This window comes from Lygodium microphyllum, chromosome 21 (genome assembly GCF_053477565.2).
Source record: "Lygodium microphyllum isolate KBCC chromosome 21, Lygodium_microphyllum_v1.1.10, whole genome shotgun sequence".
NCBI lineage: Eukaryota > Viridiplantae > Streptophyta > Polypodiopsida > Schizaeales > Lygodiaceae > Lygodium > Lygodium microphyllum.
Genome location: NC_141155.1, coordinates 76,748,913 through 76,771,998, shown reverse-complemented (window position 1 = coordinate 76,771,998; position 23,086 = coordinate 76,748,913). Strand labels below are relative to the sequence as shown.

The following is a 23,086-nucleotide window of genomic DNA, read 5'->3' as shown; positions in this document are numbered from 1 at the left end:
GGCATGCTATGCTATTGTTGCCATAGACTACATGACTAGGTGGGTAGAGGCTAGGGCCACTACGAAGAAGGATGCTAGAATCATGGCAAAGTTATTATGGGAGTATGCCATTTCACATTTTGGATGCCCCATCAAGATTATTAATGATAAGGAACCCATTTTTTTAATGAGGTTATTAAGCATCTCTTGTCCACATTCCTCATCCTATATCGAAAGTCTAGCCCTTACTTCCCCCAAGGGAATAGCCAAGTAGAGGCGACTAACAAAATCCTTGTTAGCATCTTAACCAAAATAGTCTCAACCTCATGTTCAGACTAGGATTGTAAGCTCAATGCATCACTATGGACTTATTACATAGCATATAAGACCACCATAGGGAGCAAACTCCCTTTAGGTAGACCTATGGGATCAACACAATTATGTTGGTCATGTTCCTTATCTTGAGTTTCTGTATTGCAAATTGCGAGTAATTGGAATGCACTAAAGCTTGGGCCAAATGACTCATCACACTTGAATGCCTCAAGGAAATGTCTCTCCTTGCAATCATGCCCTCCTAGCTGAAAAAGCTAGATGAAAGGCTTGGTTGGATAAGCATGTTACACATCAATCTTTTGAGAAAGATGACCTCGTACTACTATATTTGATCAAAGGCCATAAGCATCCACTAAAACTTCAAGGCCTCTACCCCTACCACATTGACATCATCAGTAGAATCAGTAATGTAGAGTTAGAAACCTTGGGTAGGCGGAGTATCGGCCATTTTAACAGTTGTCATATCAAACGGTATCACCCTCCTAGCCATTATTTGCACGATCCATCATTGTGACTGAGCAAACATGGTATGAACAAATGGAGCAACATACACAACTCACTCTTTGTCACCAACCCATGACTAGTCTTCTACCTAGAACCTTTAATGTTAAAGTTGCTGCTATTAGTAGAGTAACATGGGAGCAGAGGATGATATTATCATTCCACCGGCTCTCCTTGAGGTGGAGACCTCCCTGGAAAGAGTGCAAGTTGGAAGTACGATTTGGATGTAGTAGTTCTAAAAAAATTGAACCATTTCTTGATTTGTGCATGTCATTCTTGCCCAGGGACCATGCTAATCTTCTCTATATTGTTCCAAATTTATTAGATGTCTCCAAAGAGACAAATTGACACGGCTTTGCCCCTCTCAAGGGGAGGCTATAGTGTTTGATTGTTGTAGGGGTTGAAGAATTTACGCATGAAGGAGATTGTTTTAGAAATTGGAGAATTTTGATTGGCCCTCCCATGTTAATAGCACAATGTTTGCGAGAGGTGGTTGTTTCTATCTCCTTCCCTTGATTTTCCAATTGCAAAAGGTTTCCTTTTCAGGTGCCACTTTTGTTGTTTTGATAACGAGCTGATAATAATAAATGTAGTTGCTAAGTCCGATTTAAGATTTAAGATTATTGTTATTAAGTAATTATACTCTCTCTCATTATGTGAGTATTCTAGAGAACGGGCAGGCATTTTGATAAAGCTTTTGGGGATAATTTGTTTTTTTGGTGTATTCCCCAAGTCAAGTCATGGCGAGAGACACAGAAACGAATGGCCAAAAGGAATAAAGTGACTAGAACACACGAATTGGGAATAAAGGGATTAGAAAACACATGGACTTAGTACGAGGCCTAGTTTGTTAAGTGTAATTTAGCAGAGGCTCGGAAGGAGGTCCGAGTTGTCTGAATCGCGGGAGCAAGAAGGAGGAGGACGAGCAGGGAGAAAGAGCAACAGGTAAACGATCGATGTTTCATTTGTGCCGTCATCATTCCCTGGATCGCACTCTGTGCAGATCGATCGTAGAATGGCTGTTTAGGTTTTCCCTGTTTGGCATTCCTTGCTCTGTACATCCCCCCCCCCATTAAAGGTTGTTTCGGTTTTCCTGTTTGGTGTCATTGACATCAGACCCGCTTTGCGTACTCTGTTGCGTTTTGATCACATTAACGCCTGGTGTCATCCATTCTTCCTGTGGTGCTTGATCCTGCCATTGATTCTGTTTGCTGGCTGTTTTATAGAAAACAAAGGCGCAGAAAAGCTTGTGCCCTGCAGAGCGTTCCCCCTCCCTTCCTGAAAGGGGCATCCGATGAAGATTACTGCGATATTGGTGTTCAAGTGCGATGGCGGATCGGAGGCGAAACTTCTGGCCAATGCATCTGACGTGAGCCACTTTGGTTATTTTCAACGATCCAGTGCCAAGGAATTCATTCTCTTTGTTGGACGCACCATTGCACAACGCACCACAGGCAGACAACGTCAATCTGTGAAACAAGATGGTGTGTATGGGGTTGATTATGCATTCACTTCCTGGATGTCAGTCATGATATAATGTGGGTACTCCTAGATTTTGTAACATCATCTGTGCACAAGTTGTTTTTACTTCTGCCCATGCAGTTTTTGTGACCTATCCCAAATTGCCAGTGAAAGGAAAGGAGATTATTATTTTTTGCAAGCCATTAGAGTTGACCAATGTTCCTGAACAGGCTCCATGATTAAGTGGTTTGGCTGAAGAGCCATATAGCTGCAAATTTGAAGTTTTCGGCTAGTGTTGCGAAGTTATATGGTAGAACAAGACTGTCAATGGGCCTAGTACATCACTAGCTGGAGGAATTTGTGATGCCAAATTTAAGTAAATTTGGAATCTCTTTCGTCTGCAATACTTTGAGTAAACATGATATCTGCTGTTGATAGAGGTAATATGCCTGAGAGATAAGCTACTTACTGCATATATAGCCAACCATCACATGTGTAACTATACTTATCTTGCAACTAGTGACGATAGTATGGTGTAAGACTTTTGGAAATCCAACCTATATTTCTAGATTAGATCTCCAAAAAGAAAAATCAAATCAACAAATAAAGACATTGCTTCATAGGTGGCGCCATTGGGCAGTATATAATCAACCAAGATCCAGATTGGTGCTAGAAAGATGATGAGATTTATAATTAATTTAGCAGCTTACCCAGCATAAAATTATTGAGAAGGCATTGTTGCAGTAAACTAGTGAGCATCCGATTGGGGATGAATATCAGCATATCATAAGGCATAATACAGTCACTTGTGTCAGTTTGGAAGACCACCTTGCCTGCTTGCTGCATGACATTTGCAGCTTAATTAGCATTTTGATCAGTCAAGTTTCCTACTGCTGCATTTTGGCCGGCTGTCCTGCTCTGTGCTAAATTTTCCTGAGTTCTTGGTTGGTCCGCACCTGTCATTCTGAACTTCACTGTTGTTTTTCCTCGTGTTTCATCTTTTTCTTTCTATCCACATCATGATTTCCTTTATTTGTGTGTCTATACTCTCTTTGTGCTTCATAGGAACTAGGCAGATGGTTGTGAGATGTACACCTTGTTTGATCATTTTAGTCAGTTATTGCATGATATTAGATTCCATCATCATGATGGTGTTTGTATCATAACTTTATTTTATTTATTTTTGGGCTGATTGCAGATTATATGGTTCATTGCTACAATCGCAACGGACTTTGTGGGGTGGCATTTGTGGATGCACAATATCCAATGAGAAGTGCCTTCTCAGTCATTAATAAGGTATGCTACTTCTGAGACATGGACCATGCGTGACGTTTGGCAAAATGTATCTTTTGACATGCAATAGAAGCAGCCTCTTGTAGTGGTGCTACTGAAATGCCTACTCTAAAGCTCTGAGAGGTTTTGATAGCCATGTTTGAACTTTATAGGTTAGGTTAGATAACACATATACAGATCTTTCATCTTAATAGACTCATGACTTAACATCAAACTAATTATTAGTTGGAGTTTTCTCTGAAATCACTTCAGCCAATGGAAGTATCCACATTAAGTGGCCATTATTGAGGAGCAACTCAAATTAGACATTTTAACTAATTCACCATTTTAGAGTACATTTGAACAGCGATTATTTTACAATGGTCACAATAAAATACAAAGAGGAGAGGTTGTCGACACACAAAGGGTCGTGGTTTTGGGAATGTCCCAAGGCTAGATAGGCTTTGTTGCTATGGGGAAAGATCAATAATTATACAATGATTGCCATTGTATTCTAGTTTTATTTTCTTTATAATCCTAGGAAGTTCATACCACTAAACATTGATTAGTACACACAAAAAGGAAACCATGCTCATCTCCCAAGTGTATTTTCAGATTTGCTCAGCTCCAAAAGATGCTTGCTGTCCTAAAATTGCTATAATGTTACAATAAGTAGATGAGGAACATTAGTACCACAAAGCTTGCTCCAATTCATATATATTTACTTGTTTGTTGATGTGCAACGAGTTATGTAGCTTAATTTTTGTAAACACGTATAGATATGATTGGAATTTCATACCATAACAAAATCCGTACAATGGTATTTACCAATTTGACAATGCTCTTTCACATAGTGTCATGTGTGCTGCTATGTGGTGTGCTATGTATCATATGCCTCCCATATGTCACCTACCAAGAATGCTAATGTTTTGGTAGATGGGTCTCATTTTTTGATGTCCTGATTGTAGCCTTGTAATCCATTGCACCATTTGAGCATGGATAAATTGTCAAAGGTACTCATTTCCTTGTTTACTTCAATTGTAAAGTTACTACATGTCCCCTTAGGATTTAGTTATGAATGCCTTGTAGTTCTAATTCTGCACATACTTCAGAGGATGTGATAGCATATATAGCAAGAAGACTAATAGAGTGCTCAAAAGAGTAGGAACATTGCAAATAACAAATGTATGCTAAGATGAATGGAATGGAAATTGAATAAATGCACAAGTGAAGCACTACGAAAGCTCAAGGAATGTTGATGAAGGGGAGTTGACAATTGCAAAATAGCTGGAGTGAGAAGGGAGGCTTGAAGCGAGAAACTTACATAGGCCCTTTGAGACTCGAGATTGGGCTATGTAGTGTGGAAGGTAGAGTGGAAGATGCCATGAATCAACACATTGGATCATATTGTCACTTGTGAGAATCCTAGAGAGGAGCAGTGAGCTAACACTTGATATCAGAATAAAGGAAAAGCTGCTGGAAAGCTGGGAATGTTGAAATTAGAGTCTTAATTCACGAGAGCATCAGTGGTGTGCTCTCAGCTATGGTTTTTGGTTGTGCTTGCTGCCTTGTCCTCAATAGCAAGAAAGGATGATTGAGTGTCAAGTTTAGCTCATCTTTGAGAAGTTCGATAAAACAAATTTCAAGCTAGAGCTACTAGTTTCCTTATGGACTAAGGCTCATGTTAGTATGTCATGAGAAGCGCAATGCATAGTTAGTGGGTATTGTACGTGCAATGCCAACATATTTCAGCACACAACTAAGATCATGTGTGGTGACAACAAGGACAGTGATATATTTTGTTAAGTCATCATTCTAGTGTAAGTATTATGATGGTCATTGCATGTAGGCTCCCAAGGTCACCATGAATTTGTTGTATATTTGACATTAGCTTACCTACCTAAGAAAAGCTTTGGACTTTGATGTGCACAATTGCTTCTTGAATCTTATGGTGATATCACTAGATATTTCCATGTTTTGGTACCATAGGTATGGCCATCTCTCTTTTACAATTGAGCCATTATACAAGGGGGACATTTAGACCGTGCCACATGCTGGTTTTTGGTAAAGGTTGTTGGCATTGTGCACCATCCTTTGAGCTACAATGCAACTTCAGCCATTGGGGATATTCCTTTAGAGGAGTGGATTTTTTGGGAAAAGTTGCTAGCATTGTGCGCCATCCTTTGAGCTGTAGTCCCAACTCTAGCAATTGAGGATATCCCTTTAGAGGATCTTTCATAGATTTATGGCCTTGTGTTTGTAGCTTTGGATGTGATACCCCTGTGCATGTCCTAGATTGGGAGAGGAGGAATTCAATGCGGCATGCCATACACGAGACATTTTTTCATCGGCTACAATACCAATTCCAAGGTCTATTGACTTTGGATTTGGAGATTGGTTGTTGTTAAGGCAAGATCTGTTTTAACTTTTGTTTAATGAGTACCCTTTAGAGGCAGCTGATTTTGAGGCCTCTACTTTCTCATCTTGACATTCATTAGATTCAGCTACAACACACTCTCTCTCTCTCATTGACTACATTCCTCGTCTCTTTTACCTCATTTTGGCACCCTCATTGATAGTGTGCAAGGGGCTGATTGTAGCAGCCTTGTGTTCATCATTTTAACCATTGCAGATTTGTTCATTCTCTTTGCATTCACTCTCTCTCTTCCCTTCTCTCTCCATGTTCATGATTTGCTTTTGTTGTGCACTCTCACATGGTATCATTGCCAAAGGAGAGGAACTGAAGTTGCTACAAAGAGGAGACTATTGAATTGCTGTGATTGACACCAGATTGCAGCATTTGCAGCCTTCTGTGGTCATCCTACTACTAGGTGATATTAGAACAACTCATTTTGGGTGATTGTCTCAACTTCCCTGGCTCCAAAAACTCCTACAGCAGGTCGCCTTCTTTCTTGGCCATTGTAGCAAGCCACTTGGGCGATTTTCGTGACCTCTTCAGCTCCAAAGACTATTACTACAACAGGGTGTGTGAAGAAACATTGTGGAGTCATTGCTAGGGTTTGTACTGAGGAAACACAAAGTGTATGACCACGGCTGAAGCACAATGAGACAGATAGACACAAAAAGCAAAACTCAAACCCTAAACGCAAAACTCGAAACTCAAACACAAATAGAAGAAGGGTGAGAGAGAACACAACTTTGAATGCTGTAAATGAATGTAAGAGTGTATAGTGTGCTCAAGGGTAGAGCAATGTCGGAGTGTGACATCCATTGGAGACAGAACCTGAGTCTTTGACCATCGGTGAGAGTGTTTGAGGAGGTAGATGCTGTAAATGCAAGTGACAGCAGATGCTGATCAGCAAAGCAAACAGTAGGAGTGTGTGTGATGGTTGGCGGCTGTCCCAGACAGCAAACGCAGATCTGAATATGTTGCAGGATGATGAACAGTTGACGCCTAGGCTGAATAGGTGCAAATGCAGGCTGAAACAATGTTTGATGTGGATGGTGATGACTGGATGATCAAATTGTAGAAGATGATGATGTTGCCAGCAGCTGATGTCAGCACGGATGAAGGTGCCGACAGCAAGAACAAACACAAATGGAGTGGCAGCAATCACGAGGGCTGGACAGCCACGTGGGAGGAGGCTGATGGCTGAAAGCTGCACGTGGAGTGAGAAACCTGCACACAAGGGATGGGGTGAATGGGGGCAGCCTTCCTATTTATAGATGTTGAAGGGTGCCCCAAAGAATTAGGGTGGACTGCTCCTCTTTTTAGGGTTTTTCATTAATTAAGTGTGTTTTAGGGCTGTTTAAGAATGCGAATCAGCTGAAAAGCGTGTTTTAGCTCAACAGGGTGTTCTCTTTCTCAACCATTGTAGCAGGTCTCTCAACTTCACGGAACCTCTCTGACATCAAAATACAGCTTTTCTTTCTGTTTTTTGCAGTTTTTTGAAGGATGTGACAAGAGTGGCATGGAATATTAGCTTGATGGAGAGTGTGAGAAGTGTGAGAAGTGACAATAGAGATAATGATGATTGGTGTCGTGACCGTCAAGATCAAGGGGATTGATGTGAAGACTGTTGTGATTGTACATATTGAGAGGATCATCATAAACAGGGTAGTTTCATATGATTCATATAATACATTTAGTGTGCAAATATGGTATGGAACATATGCAATTTTTTTAAAAATAACATATGTTTCATACATTCATTAAGAAATACATATAAAATTATATGTAAAATCAGCTTACACATGTAAAATATGCAATTTAAACATAGATCATGGGAAGTACAAAGTGTCAGGAACGAGAGAGAGAGAGAGAGAGAGAGAGAGAGAGAGTTGGTTAAAGTGGGATAGGAAGAGGGAGAGGGAAAGGGTGTGGGTGAATGTGGGAGAGGGAGAGGGAGAGGGAGAGGAAGAGAGGGAGTGTAGGTTAAAGTGGGATAGGAAGAGGGAGGGGGAGAGGGAGAGGGAGTGTAGGTTAAAGTGGAAGAGGAAGAGAGAGGGGGAGAGTAGGTTATATGAGATGGTTGAGTAGCCAAAGCACGAGAGCTGTATGAATTTGTATGAAACGGACGTATGGAATGATACAGTATAGAATGTTCCGTACAAGCATAGAATGCAACCTAGATCATAAAGATCACAAAGATTGTGATGTAGAATGTGGTTTGGACGGTGATTAGCCTCCTTAACCACCATCTCATGTTGCTAGCATGACACCCTCTATATAGGTCCCTATTATTCCTTCCCTCCCCTAGAAAGAAAAGGTGGATGCCTCCAATTATTTGTGATTATGCGAGGTGGATTGCATCCTTGAAATGTTGGTCATTCCCTCCTCAAAGTGGATGCCCACATCAGATCCACAATTGTTCAGGAAGTTGTTTGGGATTGCCTCAACTCCAAAGCCTAGTCATTTTTGTTTATGAGCTGCCATGACTCTGTACATTTCGCAAGATTTGCTCCGCAACCACTCTTTGTATCGGACTTACTTCTCTTTTCTAGGTTTGAACTTTCACACATCACATGACCCTCGAGATGCAACTTAGTTAGCTTTCTGTGATTGATGCATTGACCATGAACAACCATATCGATAAGATGGAGAAGATTCAAGATAAGCTTGGATCCTTGGAAAAAAGGTCTCATCATAGGATGCGGTTGTGACTTTGTTGTTACATCTTTCATTCCCCAAATACATAATCTTCTACACTAGTCTTCTCACCTTGAGGGTTTAGGATACCATTAGGTGTGGAGATCTTGTGCTGATGATTTTAGAGCAAGATGCTTGGCATAAGGAGAAAACTTCAGGTGGTGCAAGGCCCTTGTCTCATTTGGTTCTTGTTCCCAAAATGTTATTGGGAGGGGGTGTTGTGAGCTAAGGTCCAACTTCATTTTGGGGACTTTTTAGGTAATTTTTTTTGGCCTTGTTTGGGCCTTGTTTTTGGTCTCTTGAACTAGGTCAGCCCATTTTGTAGTTCGCGAGTTTCCATGTCAATTCCGGCATTTGCTCCTACTCTAGGGAGCCTGTTGTATAGTTCACATGAACTTCAGTTCAATTTTGTCTTGGCTGTTCAATTCTCTACCCCTGTGTTTCCATCATAAGAGGCATGTACATCTTTCCAAGAGTCCTGTAGACAATGGCAGGACATTGTCATCTTTATCTTCCCTTTCATTTGCCCCCTACTTTAGGGAGCCTGTTGTATAGTACACTTGAACTTTTGTCTTGGCTGTTCAAATCTCTATGCCTCTGTCTCCATCATAAGAGGCATGTACTGTTAGAGATAATTCATTCCTTGGATTAGCATTTCTTAGGTAGTCAGTTCTCTTGGAGGGCATTATTCATTATTCATGCAGTTAGTGGGCATTTTCAGTAGACACAATGTGTGATGAAAGTACAAATGTGCTAAGGGTGTATTCACACTTGTGCACATATAAAAGGCACGATAGTCCTTAATTCAGCAGTTTGTCAGGCGATGGTGCCATGTGGCAGCTGGGGCACTAATCATTGATTATTTTATTCATTTATGTTGTAGTCGGCAGTTTTTGATCAGGTCAGCTAGTTTTTTGCTGGTTGATTGCATTATTTTATTGCATTCTTTTCTCTTGTTTAACCCACTTGGCAGCCTATTCCACACACTTGGTTTTAGGTACTAGTGGGAGAGATTTGGCTTGAGTAGATATGTCTATAGCCCTTGTATATGTGCCGTCTTCATTTCAACATTCATAGGATGTTTTCCATATATGCAATCATTACAAAAGTCGAGACAAGAGCCTTTTACATCAAATCTCCCTAAAGTGGAGAGAAATTGAAGGCCTTTTTGGATCAAATGGCCAAGTCTTTTGTGCCAAAGTTCCATCTGTGTGAATGAACTTCAGCCACAGTCAAAAACTTGATAGGAAATGCTTTACAATGCAAATAGTACAAAGTCCCCTTTTTGCTACTCTTAACAATCAATGTAGAGCCCTTGTGGACCTTCCAAGATCCACCACCAAAGGTAGTAGAATATCCTCTTGCATCAAGCTGCCCACCTGACAATAGACTTTTCTTTATGCTAGGTACATATTAGAAATCTTGTAAATCAGCTCTTGGCCGTGTTCAAGGGCCAAGTGAATGGTACCTACGCCCTCCATCTCACATGCATAGTTATTTCCCAAGTAAACCTTGTCTAGGCAACCTCTAGTGTATTCTGAAAATGACTCCAAAGAGGGAGTAACATGAAAAGAGTCATCGCTGTCCACTATCCATGATTGGGACAGTCCATCATGAGCTGAAAGTAAAGCATCAATGACCTCCTTTTTGGTGATGTGCATATCACTTGTTGCTATTGTAATATCTACATCATTGCATGAGGCTACAACAATTATCTCTCCAGTGTCAGAGAGCTCTTCAATGAACTCACTAGATGCAACATTTGCCTTTGCAACTTCTTTTGAGGGAGAGCTGTCATCGTCTCTCTTGTTATCTTTCTTTTTCTTTCCTTTTGGTTTCTTTCTTTCTTGCTCTTTCTTGTAGTACCAACAATTGGGCTTTTTATGCCCTTTACGCCCACACTGATAGCAAGTAACATCTTGTTGTTTGCCCTTTCTTTTACTTCTACTGTTGCCTTTATTTGCTGCATTACCCCTCTTCTTTGACTTGCCTGTAAGATGATAGATTGAAGCATTGCTTTCTCCACTGGACTTTCTTTTGATCTCCTCATTGAGAATAGAGCCCCTGACACCATCAAAGGTTAAACTAGGGGTGTTGCTAAGTGAAACAACCAAAGACTCCCAGCTGTTAGGCAAAGTCATCAACAAGAAAATAGCCTTCAGGTTATCATTGAAGGGTTGCAAACCAGAGTCCTGCAAGTGACTCAAAATTCTTGTGAAAGCACTTAAATGCTCAGATATTGGCTTAGAATCATCCAACTCCATGTTCACAGGCTTGCACATGAGATGCCCTTGATTCACTGGAGTTGTATTTTCATAAGTATCCGTTAACTTTTTCCATATGGCATAAGCCATATCAAGATGCTTAATGGCTGTAAGTACATAATCAAATATAACCATTTTAATGTATGCAATGGCTGTCTTGTTGAGTGTAGAGAGCATCATGATAGTCCTTGAGAGACAAAATGCCTTGCATCCTGTCCTTCCACAGATCAAAGCTAGTGTCATCAAACCTCTTGATTTCAAGAAGGGATTTAGTGTCATTGCTACTAGAAGCATTAGTGGCCATTATTTACCAATGCTGTATTTTATGACACTAAATAACATGCTGAATATTCAGCTAATTTCAGCCCAAAATTTCAGGAAATAAGAGCAAGATTTGATCCAATTACACGCACAGCAGTAGAAAAACGACTTTTATTAATATAACTGAGATTTCAGCATACATTCCATGTCTACATCATTGCAAGTTGACTCCCACTTCAGCAATATTACCAAAAATACAAATGCAATAATCCTAGATCTATAAATGATCACTAAGACTGCTGCACTATGAATATTCAGCAATACATTGACTCAATAGGAGCTGCCTAACATGTATATTGCATACATATGTGCCCAAGTCAACTTCTGATACACAAAGAACCACCAAAATTCTTTGCAATTCCTCCAAAATCTTACGAGTGGGAGATAATAAACTCAAATTACACTGCTTACAACACCAAGATTGCTTTAGTAATGTCCCCAAAGTGCATTTCGCACATCAATTTTGCCAAAATTTGCAAATTTCAGCAAAAAACCGAGAATTTCATTGACCAATTTGCCTCGATTGCATTAATAGATGTTCCCTAGAGCATAAAACATGCAAATTTAGAAAAAACTTGCAAAAGCCCCAAATTTCTCGGGTCCAAATGTGCACAAATGTTAGTAAATTGGCTTGCTGAGCAAAATTTCACTGATACATGAAAAGTCCCCAAATTTTCAAAGCCAATTTGCACAATTTTTGCATTTTCTGGGTCGAATCTCATTGTTTTGCATGAACAACATCAAATCTAGGAAAAGCCCTAAATTTTCGAGCACAAATTTGCACAAATTTGAGAACTGTGCTTACACGCGGGAATCCCCATCAGTGAACAAGGGAGTTGCTTGCAGAAATTAAGAGAAATTTGACAAAAACTGCCCAAAACGCGACGAAGAACAACCGTTCACCTACCATGAGCAATCGTTTGGTTCAAAAAATTGAAGAGATTGCCTTGTGTGGTTGTGTGCAGCTGATTGTGACTTGTGCTGCCTGTGCTTGACCAGGCTGACCCGTTGCTTGCCTAGAAACACTATTGCGAGGTCAAAACTGACCTATTACTTGCCTGCCTAGTACACGTGTCTGAAAAGTGACAACTTGACTTGTGCTGACTTGGAAAGGTTGTGCTTGACCTGTTTGAGCAGAAAACAAGCATGAAACATTGTCACTTGCACAAAATGAGACTTGGGAGCTATCGCTTGTCTCATCTGAGCAAAAAGAAAAACGTGATGTTTCTTCGCGCTTGTGAGCTGAAATGCTCAATATTAGAGATAACAGCTGTAGCACATGAGAGAAATAAAAATGAGCGAATGAGAGCATTGAGTTTATCCCAATGTGCTTGAGCCTTTACTAACTCCACCTTATCATTGGAAGAGAGTTTGGACTCGTCTTGCAAAGAAGGACGATGAATAGCATCCGTAACAAGCTTTGCCAAATCATAGGACTCCAGAATGGCAAGCATCATGACCCTCCAGCGGTAATTCTCGCCATCGAGCTTTTGATTTGATGGAAGAACTGGTAAGACGGGTGCCTTCCGGTCCATGATTGCTTGAAACTTTGTCTCGACCTCAAAAGACATCTTCACCTATAGTGCTTGCACAAAACACAAAAAGCAGCCCCCTCTGATTGTGAGAATACAGCTTGCTAGGGCTCTTGTGTGCTTGTCTCGCTCCTTCTTCACTCATCGGAGGCGATAAAAAGGTAAAATCTGCACTTGAAGGCCCAAAACTCAGCCTTCTTCTTTCTCTAACAGCAAAATCCAGCAGTAGCTGCAGCAAATCTTCTCCTTTCTCGCATGCCCATGCTTGCCTCAGCCTTGTTTTGATGCGCAGCCCTCTTGCTCACACTTGAACGCTGAAAATGCAGCCTTGTGTCACGCTGAAATCTCCTCTTCAGATGGGTCCACCCTAGGTCAGCAATCCTTCAATACTCTAATACCATGCTAGAGTGAAGCAATGCAGAAGTGAATGACCAAGACAAAGAGTGGACACAGAGAGAGAGAGAGAGAGAGAGAGAGAGAGAGAGAGAGAGAGATGCAGAAAATCTACAGTGAAGAATGCTGTATAAGGATGCAGAAATATACATGGGTATAGAGAGAATATCTGTGTATGTCTCCACCTCGAAGATCTCAAAACTCCTTCAGCCTCAAGGGCTGTCTCCATGGTCTGCAGCCTAAAATGTGTGAAAACAACTGTTTGAGACTGCTGAAATTAGGGCCAATAAATAGGCCAGAAAAAATGCCAAAAATAATGCAGGTCAGCTGCATTTAATGCAGCCGGCTGGACAGCAGCAGTCTGACTGCAACAATCTGGCCAACTGCCACATGGCACTTGCGCTCCCTGATGCCTGCTGTATGGACTGAATCCACGTGGACTGCCTAGAGAACCTGCTGCAAAACTGCTCAGATCTGAAACTGTGTGTAGAGGGAATGCCACTCATCCCTTGGACTAGCATTTCTCAGGTTACCATTGGTGCAGTAAGTTCTCTCGAAGGACATTATTCATTATTCTTGTTAGTTAGTGGGCATTTTCAGTAGACACAATGTACGGGCAGTTTGTTAGGTGGGCAATGGTGTCACATGGCAGCTGGAGGTTTGATTGCTGATTATTTTATTCATTTGTGCTGTAGTCAGCAGTTTTTGATCAGGTCGGCCAGTTTTTGGCTGGCCACCTGCATTATTTTATTGCATTCTTTTCTCCTATTTAGCCCACTTGGCAGCTTGCCCCACACACTTGGCTTGAGGAGATATGTCTACAGCCCTTGTATATCTGCCCTCTTCATTTCAGCATTCATAGACTGCAGATTTCTGCGTTCTTGGGTCTTTTTTCTCTCCCTTTCTCTCTTGTTCATTTTCTTTCTGTCTTGTCCATACGTTTCCACATTTGCTGCACTCTGACATGTACGTCTATCCAAGAGTCCTACAGACAATGGCAGGATTTTGTGGCATCTTTATCTTCCCTTTTCTGCCTTTGTCATGTCTATGTAACAACCATGGTTTATCTTTTAACATTCTGTATAGCCTGATCTTGAGGACTGTGCTTCAGAATCTGGTTAAAAGCTGTATTAAGTATGATAGCAATGTTCAATAAGCTGAGGCACCCTTGGGGTATCTGGAGGTGAAGTACACATCACTACTGCTATATGCTAAGGCTTTAGATTGCTGCAAACTGAGATTAACAACTTTATCCTAGATCTACCATTGTGATTATTCTGTCAGACTATCTTGAAGTGTAAAGGAAGCTGCAGCAAGTAAAATGATGATCTGAACTACAATCTGGGGCAGATTATCCAATTGACACTGGCTTCTTTTGCAGCCTACACCTTCTTGTGGAAAGGTACTATCAGCATTGTGGCCTGATTATGTTTAGTGCTTAAGGATAGTCTTTGGGTGTGCTAGCAACTTTTTTCCCAGATCTACCATTGTACTGTGTCAGAATACCTTGAAGTGTAAAGGAAACTAGAGCAAGTAAATTGATGATCTGAACTACAATCTGGGTCAGACTATCCTATTAACCTTGGCCTCTTTTGCAGCCTGCACCTTCCTGGGGAAAGGCACTCTCAGCACAGTGGTCTGATTGTGTTTAGTGCTTAGAGGATAGGCTTTGGGTGTGCTGGTGAATGCCATTCAGTCATTGTACAAAAGCGGAATTTTGCTCGTTGCTTTCAATTAAGTGATTTGTTGTTCTAAGAGTAAATGACTTCTGCTTCCTTCATTGTTCACTGCTCTCATAGAGCAAGGGTGCTGTTGTATATTTGCAGTAAGGCCTCTATTTTCTACAGAGCCACTCCTGAACCTGTTTTTGTTTTGGGATAGGTACTGGATGAATATCAACAAGCATTTGGAACATCTTGGCAAAGTGTACAGGCTGACAACAACGAGACATGGCCATACTTGAATCAAGCCTTGACCAAATACCAGGTTCGTGAGAACTCCAGTTTAGTTTCTTGATAATCTCCTGGAGATCCAAAGCGGGAAGAATATACATTGGATTTTGAGAAAAAAGACACAATAATGTTTTGATGCCTACAAAAGGCTGTGAGACAAAATGTACTGATTATGATGGGTGTCATGTATTGGAAAACAAAGGAGATGAAAGCAATCTCTCTGCCAAGTAACAAAGTACATGATATGACTGTCACAGGGTACGAGGAGTTCATTGAATGGAGATGGAGATTCCCTTGGTGAGATATGGTTTCATTGTAGTGTATTCCTTGAAGGCTTGTGACTTCCATGAAGTGCATGGACTCTGTCAAGCATCACTCCTTTGTGGTCACAATGGTCAATCTCAAGGGCTTTGTGAATTTTAATCTTGTGCACGGGAGAAATTGGTGATCCTCCTATTGCTGGGGAGGCTGGTGTGAATTTCATATGTCCCACGTTGGAACTTGGGCTATGGAACATGGGTCTAGTGCTACATTAGACACATTAGAGGCACAATTGCAGTAGAATTGACCTAGGCTAGTGGTTGCCATTAACCACTGGCAGTTGGCCAAGTTGTCATTGTGACCCACTTGGAGTTAGGTTCTATTTGGAGGGGTGTCCAAGTCCTAAGAGTTGCATTTATTGTTCGTGCTTTTAATGAAGTGGTTTGTCGGCTGATTTGATATGTAAGGGCTCATAATGTTGAGACTTGGACCACTGAGTCTATCTTTAGACAGTTCTTTTGTGTTTACTGCCACCTCCAGTTTTTTCTGCCTTCCTGCAGGTTGCTTGCTGTTAGTTGATGAAGTTTGCTTTCCAGATTTATGGTTGCCATATTCACCTAGCTCAAAGGAAGGATTGCTGCAATCATACTACTGCTCATCTGGAGTGTTGTTTCATCTGTTGTGTTTTGACTGATATTACCAGGCTCGCTTCCACTTTTCCCGTCTGTTTACCTGCACAGAACCCTGCCAGTGCTGCAGGTAGTCTTCTGTCAGTTACCTTTCACTTGTGGGTAAGTTTTGCCCTAGAATGTTTAGCTCTCTTGTTAGCCTTGTATGTATTTAGAAACAGGGTAGACTTTGTACATCTGATTGAGGGGATACCAGATTTTGTGACATGCCTGTTGGCACCCTGTTTCAATTGCCTATAAAGCAAGCATTGTAGAGAGAGTTTCCCACAGAAGGCATCTTGCAGAGCCACTGCCCACCTTGAGCTTGTGCACGTGGACCTATGTGACCCCATACACTCTCCATTGTTGGCCATGATGATTACTTGTCATTTTTATTGTTGAAGACTTTTGCAGAGATGTTTAGGCTTTCTTTTTGAGGGCCAAGTCAAAGGCATTTCAATGGAGGAGTATGGTAGAGGGGCAGGCCACTCAAAGGGTTTGGACAGTTATTGTAGACTAGTATGATGAACTCATGTCCCATAATTATTGATGGTTTTGTGCATTCAATGTCATTCAGGTGATCTGTGCTAGTGTCTACCCACCCAGAGAACAGTGTGGTAGAGGGACAGAACAAGACGATGCATGAGATGGCTTGCTTGGTGCTTGCATGGAGGGCCACCTCATTTGCTTTGGGCTGAGGCAGTTGCCACTGTGATACATATCTGCAACCACGCAACCACTCTCCTAGGTACAAGGCTTATTTTGGGTGTAAGCTAAGTCCCTTATTTCAGGGAATATTGATGTGATGCCTATGTACACATTCTGAAGAAGATGAGCAAGCTGGATGCTAAAGTTCATGTGCCACAATTTTCATTGTGTTATAACCAAACTACTGGAGGATATTGGCTCCCTTGCAGGTTTTGGCTTTACCTTTGGATTAGGTGCTATTGCTTGGAGCAACAAGAGAGAACCTACTGTTGCTCTCTTTCAATATAGGCCGGGTATAGAGCTGCTTGTTTGGTAGCCTAGGATGCTGAATGGTTGATGTGGACGTTAGCGTGGATTATCCTTCAACAGAGATAGCTGACAACTGTTTGTTGCAACAGTCAGAGTTGCTTGGCCATAGCTAGGAAATCAATGCTTCAATTTCAGATGAAGCACATTGAGGTTCAGTAGTATTTGTGTGTGTGAGTGGATGTTGAATCAAGAGTTGCAGCTGGGGTACCATCCTTTGACAGCCAATTTTGTGGACATCTTTACGGAGGCCCTTGCCTTCTCTTTATCTCATTTGCACTCCTTGCGAGTTCAGCCATGCCCAAGACCCAAGAGGGTATGTTAGCAGTCACAGCCATTTCCTTGTGACTTGTGAGACCTCCCCTGAGTTACTGAGGCCCATTAGGAGCTTTGTGTCCCTTGAGTCAGTTGATCTATTTTAGTGGTTTTGGGGCTAGTGTTGTTATTTTTGGGCCTGCCCGTGACTTTGAACCATAGACACATTTTGTGCTTGATAGAAGGTTAATAGTGCTTGCTGTTATGCATAGAAATTAGGGTTTGGCAGGTTGTTTAGATAGTAGAAAAGTGGGTGAAATCTGTCTTGATTCGCCTCCTAGTTTCACATGAGCATTATTTATTGATTATACCTTAATCCTTAGTAACATAATGCAGGCCTGCCACATCACCAACTTACTTGCCTTGTTCACACACATTAATTGGCTTAAAGCTAATAACTGTTGAGCCTTGGTATGTATTTACTTGAATAACGTACTTGTGCATAATAGTTCTGTCCCTGGAACACTTGCAATACATGAATGTCTGTAGGTTTCCAGTGTTTCCCTGTTGTATCACTTTGATCCACGTGATGCTGTTCATTAAGGTTGTGTGTGCCTATCAGTGCCTTCATGATCAGTCAGAATGCTTCATATTGCCTTCACCTTTACTTGTCAATATTCTTGTGTTGTGAGTTCCGTCTTCCACTGCTATCATGACGTTTTTTTGTAAAAGTGATTTGATACTACTGTTTGGCCAAGTTTGCATGCTAGTTCTAGTTGGAAGTGACATGGTCCATAGAGCTGCTTTTGTTACTTCTTTATCTTGAGATAGTGCATAAGAAAATTCAACTTCCTCATTGTAATTGACATTACAAGTTCTTTGGTGAGAGTGCTACTGACTTTGCGATACTTTGAATTGCTATGTTGATTGCATTTTTCATGTCAAAAGAGTTATCTTTAGCCATTGTCTTGCACACATGCAGGATCCAACTGAAGCTGACAAGCTCTTGAAAATTCAGAAGGAGCTGGATGAAACCAAACACATTTTGGTAGGTCTACTTTCTTCTACCAAAAGCAAGAATGATAATTTCTGAACCTGTTTGCAAGCTGGGGTTTCATGGTAGATGCTTGCCATAACTTCGGCAGAGCTGAACATATTGACTTTAATTTTGTTTTCAGCACAAAACAATTGATGGTGTTCTGGCCAGAGGAGAGAGGTTGGATTCACTAGTGGAAAAGAGTAGTGACTTGAGTATGGCATCACAGGTGTGTGATTGAATAGAAGTTCTAGTTAAGGGATTGATATGAGGGAAGTAATTCTAACTAATCTGGGTACTTCTATTGGCAGGTCTTTTATAAACAGGCAAAGAAGACAAACCAGTGCTGCACCCTCTATTAGGGGGTAAAACTTCTTGTCGAGTCCTGTCTAACTGGCTGGCCATGTGCGTAAGGAATACCATGGGCCATGTGCCATGTGCCACTTCATTATATATTCTTTCTCAATAACTGGGCGGGGATATCTTTAATTTTATTCTACCCAGGTGGGATGTGTTCATTTTGTGCTTCCTGGACGGAAGCATGGTGCTGTATGATTTAGTTTTTAATAGGTGTAGGGTGTATGTTGTATTGCTTTTGTAAATGACAAGAAAATACAAGTACATGTTGAAACTTCCATCTGTCATAACTCTTCTGCTACTGGCTCTGGTATTAATATGGTCAACTATTTGCTAAAAGACAGTTTGTATGTGTAATATCATAATGAGAAACCACTGCAGGCCGTAAAGGTCATGTTAAACTTTATATGTTTTCAAGTGACTCATCTAGGGAAAGATGCATTATCCATGTGGTTGTTGGAACACACACATGTATGCTCTCTTTTGTGTTTGGTCATACATGTGGTCTGTGGTTAGTTCCCTTTTACATTTGTTGTGAAAAGACAAGGCTTATTTTCCTATCTGTCTGCAACATTCTTCTTTACACGATGTCTTAAGAAGCTAATTCTTTTTGGTTTAGCTTGCTAATTATTAACATTCTGATTATTTTGTGTACATAATTGGACCCTGTTTTGAGTCCAGAGTCAAAAGTTATGCCCAAATCAGAGTAAGCTTTCAGCTTGACCTTGAGGTTACCCTTTTCATTGAGAGGTAATCAAAATTTCCCCATTGTCCTAAATATTTATCCCAAGGTCAGATTTTCATCCCAAGATCCTAGGTTTTTGTCTTGAGATAGTTCTTCACCGCAAGGTCCTTTTCATCCCATGGTACATGGGTGATTGATTTAATACCACGGTGCCTCTGTGGGATCTTGGAAAACTTCAATCTTTGCATTTGAAAGGCTCGAGTATTTTGGGTATTTGATAGTGTAGTATTCATTTACACTAGTTAGTTCTATTGGCTTTATTTTGGTGCTTGTGTGTGTGTTCTATTTGGGAGTTTTTTTCGACTTTGTACAATGCTTTATTGTCCACAATGGTATCAAGCATGGAATTGTGGATTGTACTAGGGCTTTGTGACTTTCTCTAAGCGTCTTGGTCAATTAGTGAGTGTGAAATATGCGACTTTCTAATACAAACATGTAGTAGATAGTGTGAGATATGAGATGCTCTGACACAAAGAATGCATTGTTTTAAGTGAATAGCAATGTGGAGCTCTTCTTGTGTAAGGGCTTTGTCAAGAAGCAAGTGGTTCGAGTGCTCATCCAAAATAGTGAAATCATCCCTATGGAATATTATCCTTCCAAAATGCGGGATGCGTGGGTTGGATTGTACAATCATCATCTTTGATGCCATCCAAGTCGCGCATTAGATATCCAATTATTGCTTAGTTGGTGTTGGCCAATGTGAGAGCACATCTGAGAGCACATCAATTTTTCACAAATGGTTTCTCAATTTTTGATTTTGCCATGATTGGGGCACTTGTAGGTTGAGTAGATGAGTTGTGTTAGCTGAGTCACCCACCCCATGTTATTAGGCTTATAAGTTCATGCCAATAAGCCAAACATGGATTCTAATCAATTCAAGAGTTTAGAGGTTGGTTGTTTTGATGTTTTTGTTAAGACCTTCAATAAACTCACTTGTAGAGCACTTTTTATAGTTAGGTTTACTGGTAAATGGATTGGGTTTATAGAAGTGTACTTGATAATTACTCGTGGTCACCAAGTTCTCGTAAAGTTTACTTGCCTTCAATTAGTTGAATCCTTAGTTGGTAGTTTCTTGGACTCATTGTCTTTTGCTTATCCATCCACATGCTTTGGTTGATGGCTTACCTTGGAGGTAGGTTTAGGCGGAGTTCCTTTACCTTTCCTTGTTGTATATTTTGAGGGCTTTTTGGACTTCAATGCCTTTTGTCTCTAGATTTTGAAGTAGGTATTGATTGTGTTTCTTGTATTAAGAGTGAAGTTGGAGGCTTTTGCTTGTAGATAACCATTGCTCTTGGGATGGTGCCTTTTTTTTCTTGCGCTTTGGAGCAATGTTTGGTAACACAATTTTTGATGGAAAACTTGGCATTCAATCTTGCTTGTCACTTTGTTTTATATTGGTTTGTGTGCTAGGGGTACTTTGTTAGTGGTATGAGTTGTTGGTTCTAGTTGGGTAACCAAAGGTATGGTTGCCTTTGTAAAATGAGCTTGTAGTAGAGTTTTGGATACACGTCTTGGTGTTTGTGATTATTTAGTTGTAGTGTCATCTAGACTTGTTTTGTCTCTTTGAAGGTTATCTTCTTTGTGTAGATTATCATTGGGGTTGCATTATCATCAAGGCTTTGCAACCCTTTGGTTATTTTACTATTTTTTGAATTTCATTAGGGTAGTGATTTGGGTTACAACTTTCTTATCCTTCCCCAATGAGTCTAGTAGAGCCTTCACTAGATCTCTACTCCCCTTGCTTGTTGAAGTATTAGTTTAGCATCGAGAGGGGTTTTCTTGTCCTTTGGATGATGGTGGCCTTCCAAACTAAAGGTTGCAATGATTTTTTCTCTTGGTAGGTGTAAATGTATTTTTCTTGACCATATTGTAGTTTGGTGCTAAAATTGCCTCGTAAGCATACTTCCTTTCTTATGTCTTGTTGGTTAGGCAAGATACAACATTGATCTAGTTCTAGTTACACTTGATATGATGATTTTGCATTTGCCTAACAAAAAATATGTTTTCCCCATACTGTTTGATTTTTGCATTCATGGGCAATAGATTAGGTTGCCCCACTTCGGTAACTTGCGGCAATTGCATGGAAACACAACACACCAACCAAAATAATTTAGTTTCAGGCATTGCATGATATGTACATGCCATCACATCCTCACTTCAATTATTAATCTTCCATTGTCATAGACTCCTCTACTTTCCTTTATTTTATGAAGCATCTCTTGACGCTAATCACATGAATTGTGGGTGGCATACGTGAGTGACTTTGCCATTCTCCTTTTAGGCCAATCTTTTTGTCTCACAAATCTTTCAAGGTCTTCATTATCCATCGTTCATGGATGTGCTAAGAAGGGCTAGCTCATCCACTATGTGCACTACTAGATGCATCTATATTTTTGTGGGATGTGTGAAGATGTGTTTCTCAAGGTTGCACACATTCAATATAGCTTGCACCTTTACCTTGGCAATGGTATTCATATATATCTCCTTGCTTGATACCCACTTGCATTACCTTGTCAATGATATTCATATATATCTCCTTTCTTGATACCCACTTGCATTATGGACAAGATAATTGAGTTCTTAGATTCATATTGGTGTTCGAGCTAAGTAGGCTCATGCTTGTACCTCACAAGACCAACTATCATAAATATGCATGGTCTTATTTCCTTGATTGAGCATCCATTGATAGAAACACGTAAATTAAACTGCCATGAACTAAAAAACGATTTAGAGTCTATGTTTCATAGCTAGTAAGATCAACTATGCTTATCTACTAAGTAGTGTACATGCAAGAAGTTATGCCAATCATAGGACTTTAATTCGAACAAATCATCATCATTTGTGAAGTCGTCCTTCAAAGAATTCATGTACTCAAAGGTGTGCATAATGATGATATTATGTAATTTACATGCCTCTTCTCTTCCCTTGAAGGGTTAGCAATAGTAGTGTGTCATCCATCCAAATTCTTGCATTCTCCCAACATGTTGTAGATTATCCCTTACCGCTTCCATTTCCTTGTTGCCACTAATACAAGTTCATGTAAATGTCTACATTTTCAAGGCCATGCATTTGGATCGAACCTATGGTTTATAAGAAGATCATTGAAGTATGGAAATTTCTAAAAGATAGCAAGTCTCTGCATGTTAGTTGGACACTCCCCCTCATTTGTCACCCATGCATCATGCCATTCCCTTGTACATCACACATTAGAAATACGAGCTATGTACAAATGATATTGTGGATGATCTTGAAGTATATATTTCTCATGCTCCTCATATACAACATTCCTAAGATATAAAGAGTTGCATGCTTGAAGTGAGGGCTTGCATGTTGGGCATGCATGATATCCATCAAAGGATAGGCTAGAACACTCTCCCAACCATCACAGTCATGCATTGTTCACAACAAGATTGCCTTCATTGCTAGTTAATTTTGTAGGCATCCACTAAATCAACATCTTGGAACTATTTATCATATCAACACCTTATCAATGAATTTGAAGCTTCTCTACCAATGCTACCAAATACACATTCAAATTCTTTGGGTTATTTCTAGGGAACGAGTAATCGAAAATTCAAATGAACGTCCTTGATGCTTAATCATGGTGGGATGTTGCAAGGACAATTGATTGT

At 40.5% G+C, this 23,086-nt stretch overlaps 1 protein-coding gene and 1 non-coding gene across 3 annotated transcripts; one reads left to right on the top strand and one right to left on the bottom strand.

Moving 5' to 3' along the window:
- Positions 1-1,051: 1,051 nt before the first annotated feature.
- On the bottom strand, positions 1,052-1,154 carry LOC148018172 (U6 spliceosomal RNA). The gene has a single exon (XR_015687802.1). It is a non-coding gene; the product is annotated as a U6 spliceosomal RNA (small nuclear RNA).
- A 446-nt stretch (positions 1,155-1,600) lies between these two features.
- Positions 1,601-18,987, top strand: YKT61 (SNARE-like superfamily protein). 2 transcript variants are annotated; one of them, XM_087661803.1, is made up of 7 exons: positions 1,601-1,758; positions 2,040-2,297; positions 3,473-3,570; positions 15,048-15,152; positions 18,299-18,364; positions 18,495-18,581; positions 18,664-18,987. In XM_087661803.1, exons 2-7 carry the CDS (start codon positions 2,108-2,110, stop codon positions 18,712-18,714), a joined length of 597 nt encoding a protein of 198 aa, XP_087517929.1. In that variant the 5' UTR covers positions 1,601-1,758; positions 2,040-2,107; the 3' UTR covers positions 18,715-18,987. The 2 variants fall into 2 exon arrangements, with proteins under 2 accessions (XP_087517929.1, XP_087517930.1); XM_087661804.1 differs by lacking the exon at positions 15,048-15,152.
- Positions 18,988-23,086: the final 4,099 nt, after the last annotated feature.